The sequence below is a fragment of the Hermetia illucens genome, chromosome 3 (assembly GCF_905115235.1).
Source record: "Hermetia illucens chromosome 3, iHerIll2.2.curated.20191125, whole genome shotgun sequence".
Lineage (NCBI taxonomy): Eukaryota > Metazoa > Arthropoda > Insecta > Diptera > Stratiomyidae > Hermetia > Hermetia illucens.
Genome location: NC_051851.1, coordinates 91,500,998 through 91,519,477, shown reverse-complemented (window position 1 = coordinate 91,519,477; position 18,480 = coordinate 91,500,998). Strand labels below are relative to the sequence as shown.

At 38.9% G+C, this 18,480-nt stretch overlaps 1 protein-coding gene across 2 annotated transcripts in view; it reads left to right on the top strand.

Moving 5' to 3' along the window:
• Positions 1-18,480, top strand: part of LOC119651678 — a 306,729-nt gene that overhangs the window by 275,047 nt on the left and 13,202 nt on the right. For both annotated transcript variants that reach the window (XM_038055376.1, XM_038055375.1), the window contains exons 2-5: positions 5,533-5,637; positions 6,521-6,612; positions 6,702-6,812; positions 17,889-18,158. In XM_038055376.1, coding sequence (XP_037911304.1) covers positions 5,553-5,637; positions 6,521-6,612; positions 6,702-6,812; positions 17,889-18,158 — 558 coding nt within the window. In that variant the 5' untranslated portion in view covers positions 5,533-5,552. The remainder of the gene's footprint in view (positions 1-5,532; positions 5,638-6,520; positions 6,613-6,701; positions 6,813-17,888; positions 18,159-18,480) is intronic.

The following is an 18,480-nucleotide window of genomic DNA, read 5'->3' as shown; positions in this document are numbered from 1 at the left end:
TGAAATTCCACGGATTGCATCTTGTGTAAAGCTAAAAGCTTATTCAATTTTAGACGTCCCACTATTAGCCGGTGTCCAGTCTAGGCTTGGCTTAGTTAATTTGTTTAGTGTGGTGAGTTAGTTGAGGCTCCAGTCAATCAATTAATCGACTACTTCATCCTTCGGAATAAGCTTAACTGGTCAGCCAAAATGTCAGCTTCTTCATTACCAGCGATGTTGGAGTACCCTGGCAAATACATCAGAAACGTTTCGTTCACTCGCCCAAGTTTGAACAGCAACTGGTGGCAACACCTCACCGACTGGCTTGACAATTTTGTTGCTATTTAGTGCTGGTAACGTTGCTTGTAGGAATCGACCTCGTAATTTTTGTAGGAAGCATTCTGCTGCCGATCAAATGGTATATATTTCTCCCAGGAATATGGTATCCATTTTTCCGACAGGTCAGGCCAATTCCAAAATTAAATTTACAGGCTCACCCCGAAACTTCCATGTCTTCCGTCTAACCCGTCGGTGAAGATTAATAGGGCTGTGATACCAATAGACTTGTGGAAATTTTGTTGACTATTCTTCTCTCTTGGTGATTACGATGAAGTATGTCTTCTCAAACACAATTCTAGAAACGATATGATCAGTAGGTCGCGCTAAAAATGACAATGGTATCCAACCTCTATGTGCCGTTAGCTGTTTCTGTTTCACCTACAAAGGAGTAGAGAACATATTTACTGTACCTTCATGGATGTGTACATCAACGGATCTGTTGTGGTGAAAGTCCCCAGGTGTTACCTAAGGCAGTCCTACAGAACTTGCAGTCTGCTGAATTTCTTATATTGTTCCTTTATATGACGTTTCTCCGTTAACTTGGAATTCGCATGTACTTCTAAATTCTTGACTATTTGTAACAGCTTCTATCTGTCCCAGTTAATGTTCCTAGTGAACGTAACTAGTCTGGTCTTCTCCTTCTGCAGTTGCATTCAACCGCGCATATATTGTGTGCACAAACTTGCCAATAATTATTACGGCTAAATTTCGGTTCATTCCTTTCTGTGTACCTGTAGTGTAAACGTACATTACCCAGCTGTAGACTATGTTGTTTGGCAAGGATCTACTTCAACTTTGAGGTCCTCTCAAGCGAGTTACTCTCTTTGTAAAAAGGTCTCCATGTGGATGGTATAGCCAACCTTATGATCTTCTTCAGAGTTTTCTGATCCTCTTTGTAGAGATTCCACCCAACAACTGAATCAGCTCTCAGAGCTCCGTTGAGAAGTACCTTGTTTTCCTCCGTTTTGCCAAATCTGAGTTCCACCTTGTAAGTCAGGACTCCAGTTTTGCTTTTTACGATAGCTAATCAGTCTTCACCAAATTCGTAAATAGAGGTGTGTCCATATCCAATTCGAAATCAATGCGTCCATTATCTGCTAGCGCGGTATCGTTCGGTGCTCTTCATTCTATGCCATGTTAGAGAATGCCACCATGATGGCGATGTCCTCTCGCCTGATCGCATTGACGGACGTGGGTTCATTACCGAAGCTATGGACCAGCGGTTTTTTCCGTAGTAGTCTAGATGTTCTCGTATTGATTTTAGAGCTTCGCCAAATATTTATGGTTTATGTTTGCGCGGCATATTGAATAGCTCTAACAAATGTTTCATTGTGAATTTGTTCCTGGACACAGGGAAAATAAGAACAGCGCCAAACAAGCTCCTCATCTACCTCTTGTTAAAGTGGCATTTGCTTTGGGGAACATTGTACTTACGTCGAGGCAGATCAAATTAGTGTCCCTAGTAGCAGTCTGACACGCCATCGTTGTATCTTAAGTAGGGTCGACCACGTCTTTTTTTCTTCCTACAGATAATAATAATCGTTTACGCAACAATCCATATTGGATCAGGGCATTAAAGTGTGTTAGAGCTCTTCATTCAAGACCGTAACGGTACATTACAGTAGTACACTGTAGAATACAATGTGGTCAGCATTGCGCTCGCCCGAGATTATTACCCTGATTTGACTCAGGTAATCACATTCACAGTTGAGTCCACTGGTATATGACGTCAAATCACGATACAAATCCCACTGCTGTCAGTGAGATTTGAACCGCGACCTCGAGTACGACAGTCTTCTGCTCTAACCACGCGACTATCCGGACACTCTTACTGCAGATGTTTTCCTTAAAGACTCCCGACTGGATCCTCTTCACCCATATGGAACCTATCAGCAGAGTAAAGGTCGATCATTGTTTAACACAAAACCTTAAAGTGTTTCGATGCTTTGTCTTAATTGTTTATTCACCAACCGTAAACCTAATAGAGAACCTTTGCACAATCATCGTTCACCACTTTTACAACAACAAAACTCAGTATCTTAACATCAGTGACTACCGGTACTCGCAACGTGGTTATACTACTAAACTCTAAATGAAAAGAAACTTAGTTGATTGTGTGAGAAACAGGAACTTAACGATGGCTCTTTAAGGGGTCATCCCGTGTGAAGGCCGTTTTTTTTCGCATTGTTTAGAAATTTTTTGTGAAGAACTGGATAAAGGTACAAATGCGACTTTTTCACCATAGATTTATTAATATCTTGAGCATCCACAGTAATTTTTTCCGCTTGATCTCATAGTTCATTATTGAAATACAGAGCAATTTATACACCCATCTCCAAGAAAACGTGTTTTTCTGCTGCCATGATAGGGGGCGCTGCGATGATCGTAAAGAAAAAAAGTAAACGACATTTTAACGTACAGACCTAACTACAGTCCGCAAACAAGGATTATTAAAAAATATTAAAAGCTAAATTTTTAGTGCCGTTTTAAACTTTCTTTTGTGAATTTTGGTGTTTTTTCACGGTTTCTTCAATGAATAAAAAAAAAAACTTCTAAATGAATCGCAATTATCCTAGTTTGCGGTCCGTTGAAATATGTTCTGAATAAGTCGTGAAAATTTCAAAGAATTTCATTGGATAGATTTAGCGCTATGGAGGCAGCCGATTTTCAACAGTTTCGCAGTTTCGAGAAAAACGCATTTAAAAAGTAGAATGCGATTTTTAGCTATAAAACCCTAACTGCCATACCTAGTCATAAACCTTAGGTTTCTTGAAGAAACACATGTACAGACTTGGCTTAAATTTTTTTCCTTTTAGCGAAGTCATTCGAACGTCATTCGGACCGTTAAATACGAGCTTTATTACGGCGAACGACATAAATCTGGCATGTGACTTACCACGGGATGACCCCCGTAAAAAGCGCCTATTAATATCCTGACGTGGTTGCTCTGGGTTCGAGTTCTAGTGCATGATGGATGTTTATATTTTGGTTTGTGTTTGCCCTCTGTTGTAAGTTTATCACATGTACAGTATTAACTGGGACTGGGTGGAAGCCTCATATTCTGCAAAAAATGAACAGTGGCCTTATAATAGATGTCAGTTAAACCTTTTTATCGATAAATTTGCTGGGCAGTATCTATGGTAGAAAAAGAATACGTGCGTCAGATGGAACGATGGGATAGGCCCAGGAGTTTTTAGGGCTAGCGGGCGTAAACTGAGTGCGGTCTATAGACCTTCCGAACCGTCTCAGATGAAATGGCGTACGTCATCTCAAGTATGATGCCGATTGGCACCTTCGCAAATGAGATGGCGACTATATATAACGTCAAGTCCATCTCTCCAGTGTTACAATTGGAAAAAACCGAAATGGGATCATTCAAACAAGTTGAAGTACCAGACGCTGGACGTTTCGGGTATAAAGGTTTTGTTTGCTTTTTGTGCAAGAAATTTCTTATGCACATTTTAAAAATTCTTTATATTCCTTAATACATATAACTCCACCCACGCCATACACTTCTAGAATTGCGATAAATTGAGCTGAGATTTTGAAAGTTGCAAATATAAAGCTTTGACTTTCTATGACTTTCCAAAATTGTATATTATATAATTACTTATGATGATAGTGCTACATTTTTTACTTCTAAGATGAAGATAAGAGAAAAGGGGGGGTTTTCGGCTAAATTTCTAAAATATGGTATTTTCTATTGTTAACTATTAAGGTATCGGAATGAGATATATTTCGAGGCTTAGATTTGGTATAGGTACACCATTGTGATTTTTTCGGATTTTCTGGTAGGATAGGGCCAACATTTTGAACCCTCATTCCCCTACGTTTCACTCACTACACTCAGCACACTTTAGAGGAGTAATAATCAAGACCTTTCATTTCATATCCCACATGACCATATTCTCTAAGAAAATTGTGTAGCACACTTTCGCATATGTAGGAAGCCCCATTAAAATGGCGCCATTTGTTCTATGTAAAAGGATTCACTTACCATACGCTTTCATCCGATTTCATGATAATCGATTTAGCCGTTTCGGAAGTATTCGGGTGCGACAGACAGACAACCGGGCAGACATGCATTGAATCGATTCTAATAAGTTTCACACAAAACTTAAAAAGGGACGCTGGACCCATGTGTTGATCCCTACCATCGGGGAGTAGCTGGAGAGAAAGTATGGGAAAATCAGTGACGGTCTTACCCAGTTTCGCACCGGCCATGGAAGAGATCGCCAGCACCTGTACAGGTTTAAATTGGGCAGCTCACTTGATTATCTCAACTGCGATGGAGTCCCGGGCGACCCAACTCACGTATTCTTCCAACCCCAGGCGGGAGAAAGGCGGGATTTAGAGAGGTGAAAAGCGATCATCGCAAAATTTGGTGCAGAGAACCTCAGAAAAGCTCAGATGCGATCAACTCGATAATCACAACGATCCAGGCTGAATTGCGGAAAGTGGAAGAGGTCCCACTGGCGTATCCAGGCCAGTGGCTTTTGAAGATTTTGAAGATTCCTTACAAAAAAAGGACGGACAGATAGAGAATCGACCGATTTTAATAGGGTTTTAATAATAATAATAATCGTTGGCGCAACAATCCATGTTGGATCAGGGCCTAGAAGTGTGTTAGAGCACTTCATTAATGTGGTTTTGCTTTACATAAAACCTTGGAAAGATAAACATAATATAATTAAAAACTCTGAAAACCATGGTGTTCGCTGTGTTAAAAAGGCTAATAATTACCTAATTTTGTATAATTTATAAAAGTTTCCGTATTGAGATGACAGACATTAAAAAGATATGAAATCTGAAATTTTGTTGCAAATAGAATTAGATACCAGTGGGAGCTCTTGAAATGATACGGTTTTATAATCGTTGGGAATAAAGCAAGAAACGGAAAACCAAATGGCGTGATCCTTGCAACTACTACTGGGGTTTCTACCTGATTACTTTACTTTTTTACGATTCAAATTAATTATTAAGTCGAAAGGGAGGTTTTCTCCCCCAATTTGTTTCAATTAGTTAAGTTTCTTGAAAATATCGGTTTTGATAGTCCACAAGGAAGTCCGACTACATTTTATTAAATCACATAATTTAGTTCACAAGGTTTGCTTTTTATGGATTTATTCCTTTCATAAAGATATAAATTTGGAAACAAATGCAGCTGAAATTATTGTCGACCTTACATTTAACAAATTTCTCACTCAATTTCAGGTCGAGAACGATCGAAAACAATGGCACGAAGGAAGAGGTACTTCTTGGACTGGTTCAATCTTTTCGTCATCGAATGGATTGCTATTTCGGACACATGCTTGAGTGGTAAGTTCAATCTAAATTGGCAAATTACTTCCAGTTGAGCACTGTCGCCATGGAGGAATGTTATCCGTACTCATAAGGACAGGCTGTGGTTTCGTAGATTTCATAAAACTTATAAATTTTCTCCAATGCTTTTCAAATTCTCAAAGCTTAGGGTCCTCCCAGAATGAGAATGTGTCGGCGGGAAAGTTATCCGCATATTACAATAAGTCCTTTAATCTACTGGAAAGCTTATATCTTCCAGCCCAAAGTGAGGAAAGCTAATTTTTTGGGAGTCTGCAATCAGGATAAATAGCTATATCACATATAGTTGTTAACAATGGGACTTGAATCTTTTCTCCTCTGAATCTCAAGATAAAGTAGACTCCCTAATGTTGCCCTTAGATAGAATATTCACCAGCACCACTATCATATCTGCCATATCCTTTTCAGATGAGTTTCAAGTGAAGGACTGTGGCGCTCATGTGCCCTGTGCTACTAACCTAGATTGACGTCGGGATGAAATGGGTATTTGATGAATTGATAGGTCAAGGTGCAGAAAGAATTCATTACAATAACTTCTGAAAATGTTAGAGAACTCTAGTTGATTGCAGGTCCTTAAATTTTCTCAAGCTTTTTTTCAAATTAAATAATGACTGACAAGGGTCACCATTTTGGGGGTAAATTACTAAGGAGTGAATGAATTACTTTCCTAAACGGAGGCTTATTAAAGACTTGCCCTGGACTGAAGCCTTACTTCATACAATGTAACAAATTAAAATTTAATAGACCGCTGTATGAAGGCTGTTCGTCGGAAACGGACATTAATAATTTAGGCTGGTTTTGGAGAACAGAAGTGCTTGCCAAATGTGTGTGCTCATACGAGGTGTTGTTGATTTATTCACAGCATTTTGCCTGCGAGATCTTAAAATATTCGTGCCGGACGCAGTGGTAGCGGGAACAGCGGCGAGGTTATCTTGTCAGTACGACTTGGAACAAGTAAGTTGGCATTGAACATCCCTTTAGCATTCGTGCAAACGCAGGGAAAAAAATAAACTGACTTGAATCCTAACTTTGTACTTTTTCAGGCTGCTTTATATTCCGTTCGGTGGTATTTCGATACAGAAGAATTCTACAGATACGTTCCTAAGGAATCGCCTCCTGGACGCGCCTTTCCAGCTTCTGGACTCAATGTCGATGTAAGTGAAAGTTTCAAAGCTTTTATGTTGGTATATTCCCGATTTTTTTGGATGTGAAGCAAATTGAGTTGACATTCTAATTTACAATAACTTTGAGTTGCCTTGCCTACGCGCAGTGTTAGCCAATAATATTGTCAGTAAAAATGTCTGGAAATCTACATATTTATAGACTAGAGCGAGGGTTTCGTGAAATTCGGATACAAGCCTTGAAAGCAAGCTCGTGGATGCTCCGTATTCGGTGATATTAGAAAGCGGATGTAAACCCGACGGTTGACCCCAATGTCGTTTAGAAATATTTTGGAAGCGTCGTGTGGTTGTGTCGTGTTAGTAATTGAAAACTTTTCATAACTTGATGGTGATTGATGTGGAAATACAAATGGTGAAGTACTAAGGAAATAAGGTTAGTTTGGGGTAAACCGAATCAGTATATGATGTACCTTTGGCGAAAAGGGAAAGAATCAATCATATTCAGAAAAAATGGAACAAAATTTCAAGAAAATTTGGAGAGGCCATGGTGCAAAAGAAAACTGTCAGTTGATATCCTCCATACTGTTGATTGCCTTTAGCGCCAAATTTCCCTTCACAGGAAAATGTGAAAAATGCTATAGGAACAACTTTTCATCACGAAGCCTACAGAATTGAAAAACGATAAGTTGATTTGACGTAAACGGGGATGTGTTTGTTTCTCAACTAGACCTCACCATTTACGGACGAGGTCTAACTTCTAAACAAATGAAGATACGAATTAAGAAAATACATGTAAAAGCAAATCTTGGGAATACTATGAAGGCGACAACAGTTTATGGTTCTCTTTTAGCAGATCAATGACGTATCATTTTATGTAGGATTTATTCAAATGTGAGACTATGGGACGTGAACCATTCTTCTTCAGCCAAACAATGTGGATGTGGCTCGTTAAGCAAACCTACACGCAATCGTTGTTGGTTTCTGGAAATATATTGATTTTCCGACAAGTTTGCACTCCTTTACACTGCTCTACGCCCCGTGTTTCAAGGCCGGCTCACAAGTTATCTATCTTTAATGCATCTCTTGCATGCATATCTTGTCTAGTCTTAATGCAGGACCTATATATTATCACTTCCGCAAATGTCCTCATCAACACGAATAGTACCTGGCCCATTCGTTGGCATTTTTAGGGCTTTTGATACATCGGGCAACATCCACGCCGAGAGCAGCAACGCTACCTACATATATAACTTATTCAAAGCCTTCAATGTTTTGCACATTAAAACAAATAACAAGAAAACGATGACCTGTCAGACTGAGAAGATTGGTCTTGTTGGTGTTTACAGTTCGGTTCTGGTTGCCTCCTTTTTCAAAACCAGCGACATTTGGCCTAGGTTCATGAGTCGGTGAGAGAGCACGAAGATGTCATCAGCGTATTCGAGGCGTTCGAAGAAAGATGTTATGATTTTATGGCAGTGCAGCGGAGAGGCGAGCCACGCACTGAATTACCGGCAGTGCGTTGCGCAGAATGTATCCACCGATGCGCTGAATCACTGCCGACACATCTGGCGGAGCGGTACTTTCTCTTCTTACCGTAACCTACGCGGGGCATTTTACTTCGATGTATATGTCCCCCTCCTGCGTAAAACACTCCAGGTAAATTGCGATTCATGTAAAGCGGAGACTTAAACTGCGCGAGCTGTTTCGATATTTTCCGTTTTAGTGTTGATATCGTCAATGTAAGGAAGTTTGCCAGCTTGCTCTAATGATCAAGCTTTCAAGAATTGCGAAAAGGTCGAAGCTCTTCAACCATGCGAAAAGTGACGGACGCAATACGCATCTCGGCAGCCACATCGAAAAAACAACTTTTACTGTTGATCACAAGGTGACCAATCTTATTGCTTGTACGTTCTGCGTCCGTTGTAAACAAAGTGACCTTTGGAAAGGTCTGCCCTCAAACAGTGCGCCTCGAATGATGACGTGGGGGGCATGGTGTTGTGGGTGCCCACTTGGTATTCGGGTTACTCATCACTATCACAATGCTGCCTTTTACAAGTCTCTCCTTGACTGCCTTGTATTGCCCACAGAAGGCCTCATTCTGCTCTGTATCGGAAATCCTTGTAACTGCGTAACACTATACAACAGAAGTGTTTCTTATTCTGGAATGAAATCTCGCAAGCAGTATCCTATCCGAAACCGGCGCCCACGTAATGAGAGCGGAAATTTCCATTACCGTATGCATTAATCCAACCCCGGATTCAGGCTCATTACAGACATGCTTTCCAGAGCCCCCTATCTTATCTGACATATCCCAAGAATAGAGCTGAGACTTACACTCAAGTTTGAAGAAACGTACGTACATTCGAAAAGCCAACTCATTCCGTAATACAATAGACAACCAGACGTTACTAGTAAGCAGATTACGAAGTCGAAAGTTCGAAATCGATCAACTGACGACCTACCTTCCGCACGCTGCTCAACAATTTACTCAACAGTATAAGGCAGAATCGAAGGCGAAAACCACCTTGCTTTCTGTCGACGAAACTTCCGAGGTGCTTCTTAATACAAGAAAGACAGTAACTTTAGAGCAGTAAGAAAAACAAGCAGACCGGCGGCTTTAATCCATTCAGATCCTTAATGGCGAAGATAATTGCGGTTTTGTTTAGAGGAGTAGTCCGGTTGTTATACTATCGGGCACGGTGGCAAGTTCTACTTCCGCTTCTCCTCATGGCTAAGAAGGTATCTAAACCATCGAATGGCTAACACCACCTTTAGAATGTTCGTGACGTGGAGTACTGTTGCGAAATTACCATTATCTGTGGTATCTCCTAACTCTATCATCAATAGTGGAATTCTCTTTGTCCAGAGTGCATTATGTTTCTCTTTTTACTACAATGAAACTTCAGTCTATCACGTTCACCCCGCTCGAAGCCATTAACGAAGCTTTCAGCTCTTCACGTACATCGATCCGCCTCCACATTTCCGTGGTCAGCCGCGTCTTGTAAAATTCGATGAGTTTTTAAGTTTTTTTCTAAAACAAAATCTTATTAAAATCTGTTTACTGTCTCTCTGTCGGTCTGTCTACCATATGCACTTTTCTCAAGAACGACTGTACTGAATGACAGGAAATTTTATTTACTTATTTATTTAGGCAAGGTGGGAACTTTGAACGCCCACGCATGCTGTGAGTTACATCCTTTTATGTGCTTAAAGGCGTACAATTTTTTCATCAAATATGGTCATATGGGGTTTCAAATGAAAGTTCTCCATTGGTACTCTCCAATGCTGGCCCCAGTTTTGACATCTAATGTAATAGGGGAAGGCGGGGCTGAAAACTGGTCATTTCTTTCATGATGTGGTTGATTTGATTATATTTTCGTTACCGGGCAGGACACAACTAACTTTGTGTCAGCCTCCGCTCAAGTGTGATGCCAATAATGAGGTGCCGAAAACTGCAGAAGTGTAGAAACCTTTTTCTATTGTGATTACAGTCATCAAGACTTTGCTTCCCCATCACATCACAAGTTGCTGTCAGAATTCAACTTGGTATTTAGATCACACTCACTTCGCTTAGCTCCCGAATGTTTAACGCACGTCACTGGAATCGCTCAAGTAGGAACAAGTGGCTATTCTGAGGGCCTTGATAACGTTGTTGAGGAGCGTACGCATTTTTCGAAAGCCAATTATACAGTATTTCGACAGCAAAATTTCGTAACCGTCAGGTCATTCTCTAACGCATCTAGTAAGCCTTAACGAAAAACAGAGTTGTGTAGTTTGCAACATAGCTCCAAAGAAAAGTGAGCGAAGCCTTGCGAATTGAGGCTTACTAATGCACTCAAAGCCTTCTCTGCTTGTCGTAAGAGGCGACTAAAAGGGATAGAAATGTGGAATTCTGAAATTTAATTGCTACCGAAACGTTAACATTGCCTCGGATAGGGACTTACCTCACCGTAACGACCTTTAGCTATCGATTGGTGGTTGATTGTTTCTACAATGTGTGCACGCTTTTCGACGAGGATAGCGAGGGTCCTCAAAATGCTGCTTTCTCCAGCTTGAGCGAGAATTCCAATGATATAATTTGGCTTGATTCTGAGCTTACGCGAAGTAAGATGATGTGACTTTGGAGAGTACTTCTCCTCTCTCCAGGCGCCGACATCGGCCTCGAAACGGATCATCGTCTGATGGTCGCTAACGTTCGCTTGCATGTTGCGTCCGCCAATTCTCGTAGGGACGCGCGACCGCTTCTACGACCCAGCTGTCGCTCGACAGTGGGAGAGCTACCTCGCTGACCGAACGGTAGATATACTGAGTAACCCGCCAGAGAATATCGATGAGCATTGCGCCACCGTAAAAACTTGGTGGTCGACCACGTCCCGAAAATTCGTCATAAGATCCGGCTGACTGTGGAATCGTAGAAGCAGATCGGCTGGCGTCGCGTATTGTGCGCTGTGACAAAAGACAATTTGCTATTGCGGTGGTCACTGAAGCGGAAGATGCCGCAAATTGTAATGATTTTAGAAATGTATACCGCATCATGAAAGAGCTTTCATATGGTTTCAAATCTTCGACAACTGAAGAGCTGGAAAGAACACTTCACTGTGGTTCTTAACAGTATTACATCCGGTGAGGTTCGTCTTCTTGTGGATGAGATGGCTACTCCCAACATGCGGATACGCCAGTTCTTACAGGCAAAATAGGAATCATTTCGGCCGTCAATGTATTCAAACGGAGTAAAGCGGCTGTGCTTGACAGTCTCCCCGCAGAGTTATTTACCGCTGCGCCTGCAGTTACTGCAGATCTGCTGCTTGGAAATCTTGGGAATCCGAGACCTTTCCCAGAGAGTGGAATAAGGGGATGATAGTCAAGATCCCAAAGGAGGGACCCGCTTTGAGTGTGACACTTGGACGCCTACCTGCGTGCTTCCTGCTGTCTTCCTGCACAAATAATCCAGGAACGGATCAAAGAACACCTCGCGGGCTTGATTGACAGAGAGCAGGCTAGTTTCCGATCCGGATCTTGAGTTAAAGGGCATTTCCAGGTTATTGTAAGCGATACCCCACCAGGGAATTAAGGAGAACTATATATACATATACGCTGGAACAAAGGAGGGTAATGCTTATTAATTATATGGTATTGATAAAAAGGATCAATGATAGTCTCAGTTTTCAAGTCATATAATGGTACAATTACAAGACAAGATTTAAGGTTGCAGGGTCTTTCAAGATTGATGGTTTTCGAATAGAAACATTAAATTCAAATTAAAATGGTAACTTTGAAGGAATATTTAAAATACGCTAGTTTTTTCTTTTAATGGGGATCTTGATGGGATTTAGGAAATTGGATTTTGGTTGATGGAAATTATAAGTATCATAAGTATAAATAGTAGGTGAAGGAAAAATGCTGTGTGCAAATTAATGAATTTCCCCAGCAGCTTGGCTCTAGACAATAAAGAAACCTGATTTTTTGTGTGCCGTTCAATTTCGGATACTACAACTTATAAAGCATCTAGAATGTCTCATCATTCACAATGCCTTTGAATTAAAGAAAATAAATGCATTCATATGGCAGCATCACTTCGAAATAATTCAGATTACTTGAGGAAGGGGAGGTATAATGCCTAAAAATGGTAAATTGTATTTTTTGGGGTAAAGTACCAAATGGTGGGGAGATGGTTGTTCGGATGACGAAAGACCAAGATTTGAAAATTTACATGATTTCGTTTTGGGTCGCGAAGGAAGTTGGGTGTGAGATAGGAACAAAAATCAGTAATTTTGATAAGGTTCTGCAGAAAATGCATTTTTTCAAGTTTGAAGTCGGTTATTCATTAGTTTCGGATCCAGTGAAAATGGTGAAGAAGTGTTCAGTGCACATGGAGGCGTAGTTTCGGATAGAAATATCGTAGTCCTAGGCCGGTAACCATTAAATTTCCTCTGCCTTATTGGAAGCAGATGCTAAAGGGAGGTAGGCGTATACCCTATCTTTCTGGAGACTGTTATGGGAAGCACTAGTCGAGGATAGTCTTAAGGGTATCATTGCCAGTAGTGGTGGAGATGATTACACTTCCCATCCAGTTACAATTATTCCGAATTTTTTTCCAAAAGTCCAAGCGCGAAAACTATTTTACGGTCCGGCGAACACCTTGTGACGAAATCACGAACTATTTATTTGCTACTTTATAGGAGCTAAGCAGTGTATGATTCAATTGGAAGACATTGATACACACCAAAATCAACAGACATCAATTGTAGTCGGTGGAAAACACGTCACAGAAAAAATATTTGCTGTAAGCAACCAACATTTTTCCCTTAAACCTTAATGAGCACGTTTGGGTAAATTCTGTTCGTACTTGGGAAGTAACAGTCACTTGACTTGACACATATGATCAAACACAATTAAACTTCATTACCAATTGCTGATCCTTTTAAGAAGACTAAATAACCGCTTTTGGTTTTCCGTGTTTGGATCGTACTGTGGGGATCATTCGCCTCACAATGGCTACGATGTGACCTGCTTACATAGTTTGAAGAACATTTATAATAATTTTGAATATATATAATTTACTTTGCCTGGGAGACTTTTGTTGTCAAGCTACTTTTAAATTTTACTACTCGTAAAAGAGCACAAACCTTGTGGCAATATGACATTTTTAGAATCAACTGTCTATGAACACATTATGAAGTGCATAAAGTGTTCATAGAAATTTCCTTTCGCCACTTGTTCCTTTTTCTTCGTGGACATATGGAAATTGTGGAATTCCGCCCAAAGAGTGGATGGTATGGACGTCCCCAGCCGTGCGGAGTATTAAATAAAAGGTTGATACTTTATGAAATAACTTTACACCGGTAGCAAAATTCCAGAGCAACGAGTCGAAAAAGACAAGCTGAAAATAAGACAAGATTCATTCCCTGAAAATTCCCAACCAGCAAGGCGATACCAAATCAAGGCAATGATCCTATATGAAATCTAGCCGGTTCAGCCCAACCAGATAAATTTAATAATAGTTCATATGAATTTAATATTGTTATCATTCAAATTTACTTAACACACCCCTTCAGTTCAACTTAGGAATACAATTCCTTGCAGATGCATAAATGATAATATATGGCACAATAATGAAAAGTTTAATGAAAACCTTCCTACCTATCTATTATTAATGAATAAAGTTATATCAGCTCAAATTTTCCGCTTCCGTGTAAATTTACCTTAGACTAAGCTATCATATTGTCAGTGTTGTGTTAAAGCGGGCTGTCAAACATGCCAAACCCTAAAATGATTGGAGTTTTTTACTGGCTAAAAACTAAACCACAATTACTCTACAAGCCAGCCTAAATTTATTTAATATGCAGTATTAGATTAACAATAGTACATTACAATAACATTACATCGTATCAGCAATTGCCATGCGGATAAAATTCTAATTGCCAAATTGTCGAACTTAAACATTCTCAGGAGTGGTTAATGCTTAAATGAGGCACCAAATAGGAACGTTTGATATTCATTTAAGCCTCTTTTTTTAAACAAATTTAATTTGTGGAGAATGTATAAAGTAAACAGATTAGAATAATAAAACTTAACAAAAAAATTGATGGGAAGTGAATTCGAATGCATGCATTACATGACCGCATCCTACGTTGAGTTTAATTAAAGGTTCCCATATATGCAAAAGAGGGGTGAAAATAGCTAGTTTCGACTAGTCAATTTGTAAAAAATGGATATGGCTTCTAGATATAGCATCTAGACCTCAAAGCACAGTGGGTGGCCAGATTATTAGAGCCACCTTTGAAAAAGTACATAATTTAAGTTTATATGCAAGAAAAAGTAACGAATATGTCGCCAATTTCTCAAATTATTTATCTTGTCAAACAGTATTGAGTAGACATTTGAAATACACTCAAGTGCGTTTTCTTCGAAACTGCATGTTGAAATCGGCTGCCACCAAAACACAAAATCTATCCAACGAAATTCTTTTAAATTTTCAGGAGTTATTCAAACTAGGATAATTGCGATTCATTCAGTAGTTTTTTTTTTTATTCATTGAAGAAGCCGTGAAAAAACAGCAAAATTTACAAAAAAAGTTTAAAACGACACCAAAAATTTAGCTTTTAATATTTTTTAATAATCCTAGTTTGCAGACTGTAGTTAGGTTTGTACATTAAAATACCGTTTACTTTTGTTCTTTAAGATGATTGCGGCGCCCTATAGCGTGGCAGCAGAAAAACACCTTTTTTGGAGATGGCTATATAAATTGCTCTGTATTTTGATAACGAACTATGCGATCAGACTGAAAAAAATACTATACACGGTCAAGATGTTAATAAATCTATGGTGAAAAATTCGTATTTGTATCTTTATCCAGTTTTTCATAAGAAAATTCTAAAAAAACGACCTTCACGCGGGATGGCTCCCTTAAGATAATCCCATAACAATAAAAATTTAACATTTAGTCAAGCCGTCTTTTATTGAAATCATAACTCATACTTTTCATGTCATACTTTTGATACATTTAATGCAGTTTATTTTTATTTCCTCGCTTCTATGCTTAATCAGCATAAGGGCTTCTGCCAACTGTATCTTATCATTATATTTTTCCGGAAAATTTTGTGTTTCATTGATCCCAAAGTCTTTTAGTGGCGTTAAGATCCGATAAATTACCAGACCGACCAAAAGCTCTTGCTTACATTTTTTAAAAAAATCAGTCCTGTTTTGGACTTTTGGCAAAGAGCAGAGTCGTACATAAATAAAAAGTTGCCATTTGGTAGTCATTCGTGTATTTGAAGTATCCTTTTGGTTTCCAAAACCTTTAGACATTGGTCCTGTCTCATTGCATTTCGGACAATTTATAGACGCTGCGTACTTTTGTTGCCAACTATTGACCAAGCTGTAATACGGAATAAATGCTTGGCCCTTTTTACTGTGCAATCTTCTTTAATTTTCTCACAAAATTTGATTTGTTAGTCGATGCATATATCGGTGATTTATCAGAAAGGCAAGAAGTTTAGTCAAGTTCCAAACATCAACAATCAAGTTCGAATGTTACTTACATCGATTCAGCCACTCTATCATCATAGCAGGGATAAGAAGTGGTTTTTCAATGGATGTCGGCATGGAAAACCCCAATTCTTTTACTCGACATCAAGCTTTATTAATATCAAAATGCTTTCATCATCGATCCACCCCATTATGGTATTTGAAGAAGCCTTTCTATTTTGAACACAAAAATCCTTTATTATTCGCCCGTCTCTAGTCGAGGATAACGTTTTACGACTACACTTCCCATCCCATTGGGTGTTAATTGTAATCTTGCACCAACTTTCTGTTTGACTCTGTCCATACCGTGGCCGCGAAACTTTGTAATCTCAAAAATTAACGTTTTTATCCTAGAAATTTTTCGTGGGAGAGATGTTAATTTTTCTCATAATAAAAACTTATAAAATAACATATCATATATAACTTAATTCAAAAAGTAACTATCGAATGAATAAATAGTTACTTATCACGTAAAAATCACAGAACTTAAAATCAACCTAAATAATCTTAAAATCAAGGTTGAATACGTGTACGTCCAAAAGAACTACTATATCACAAAATAGCAGTGCCACTATAAATTACATTCGAAAATGCTTTGTCACCATAACATTGAACAAAAATATAACCAAGTGTCGTAGAAACGCATGCCATTCAAAAATAATAATAATAGTAACTAATAATAACTAAATAATACATACTTATAATAATACATACATACTTAATATGAAAAAAATATCATGTTCTTAAAATTAGATGAAAAATGTGAGTATTAGCTTATATCTCTACATTTTATAAATTCACTGGGAACCACCACCACCTTTATTCTAAAAGTAAAGATGCATGTCCAGATAGCTGAATGGTTAGAGCACAAGGCTGTCGTACGGCAGGTCGCGGTTCAAATCTCGCTGGCGGCAGTGGGATTTGTATCGGGATTTCACGTCGGATACCAGTCGACTCAGCTGTGAATGAGTACCTGAGTCAAATGAGGGTAATAATCTCGGGCGAGCGTAATGCTGACCACATTGCCTCCTACAGTGTGTAGCGTACCGTTACGGTCTTGAATGAAGTGCTCTAACACACTTCAAGGCCCTGATCCAATATGGATTGTTGCGCCAACGATTATTATTAAAGATGCAATGCATTAGTATAGGTCATTATACGAAACAAGATTCTGGAAAGTTTGGTGGAAATCGTACTATTATTGGCAAAATTATGGTAGTGTAAAGTTGTCTTTTCAATGTAAATTTGCTGCAACTTGAAGCATGTGCATCTACACTCAGATACACTACACTACAGATGTAAATGAAACCGTCAGGTGCCGTAATATCCCTATATTTGCACCTTTGGGGTTTGTTAAATATAAAGGGATGGATTGGCGTTTCGAACAGATAAATCTTTAGCTGAAACCTTATCATTAAAAAGTAATGGTATTAATACCACGCTAGATGAATGATTACAAATGTTCCATTCTTCTTCTATTCGCAATGTAAATTTACAAAGTATCTCTCGTCAGAGGCAGATAAGACGGAAAGTACTTCCCCATATTTTCCCCATCTACTTCTACTTCTACTAACTGGACAACTTTACTTTTCATTCCCACTTCCTGTCAGGAAACATATTATATCTTATTGTTACTATGTCGTTCTCAAAACCAAATAACCTCTAGAGCCAGCATATTCGACAATATGAAACAAAGATTATCTTAAATTAGAAGAAAGTGCATGAGGCCAATGCAATCGGAATTAATCCGAGGCTATCAGCTATTTATGACCAAAACAGACCACAAACAACATTTGAGGTCTGGCGCAAACGTGAAATAATGTAATAATTGGTCCAGATTGATTAACAAAAAATTAAAACCGGGCGGAAAAAATATTTGTCAAATAGAAACTATACAGCTCGAGGTAAATCATTTTTAGAAACATTGTGTTCGTTGATAAAGCCCATAAATTGGAATGACTCGAAATTTCTAATATTTAGTTGATAAGAAATAATTGGATTTTTTACTACGGGGAGGGTCTTTTCTCTATTTTTATTGATAACTCAAATAATAATGAAAAAAATACATTCCTATTCCAACAGCTATCAACGTCTGATTCACACGCGGTGACTCTTCGAAGCGTGACGAAGGATCTTACTGGAAACTTTCAATGTGAAGTATCTGAGGACGCGCCTCTTTTCCACACCGACATTAGGCTAGCACATATGCAAGTGATAGAACTGCCCAAGGCTGATCCCTTCTTGCAAATCGATAAACAAATTATAGGACCAACCGATTTTTTCAAAGCTATTTGTACAGTAGGAAAGTCGTACCCACCAGCGAATATTACTTGGTTCGTGAATGGAAGAAGGGTAAGTACCGAAATGTCAGTTTCACTTAAATTTGATTCGAATTATCTTTGAAAACATCCACTCAAATGCGGCATCTTTGATTACTTCCCTAATGCTGTGAAAAAGATTTCCTCCTTGCGCAAATACATATTTGAATATTTGGTAAATATTCTCTCTCTTATGACGGTTTATTTCATAACTTTTACTTGGCTTTGACGAAGCTAAAATAAATAATAGTTGAACTTGATTGCAACTTGATTGAGTCGATCAACCCTTTACCAATACGGCAAAGAAAATATTAAATCGACATCAAAGCTTCAGTGCAGGCAACTAACGTTAAGGG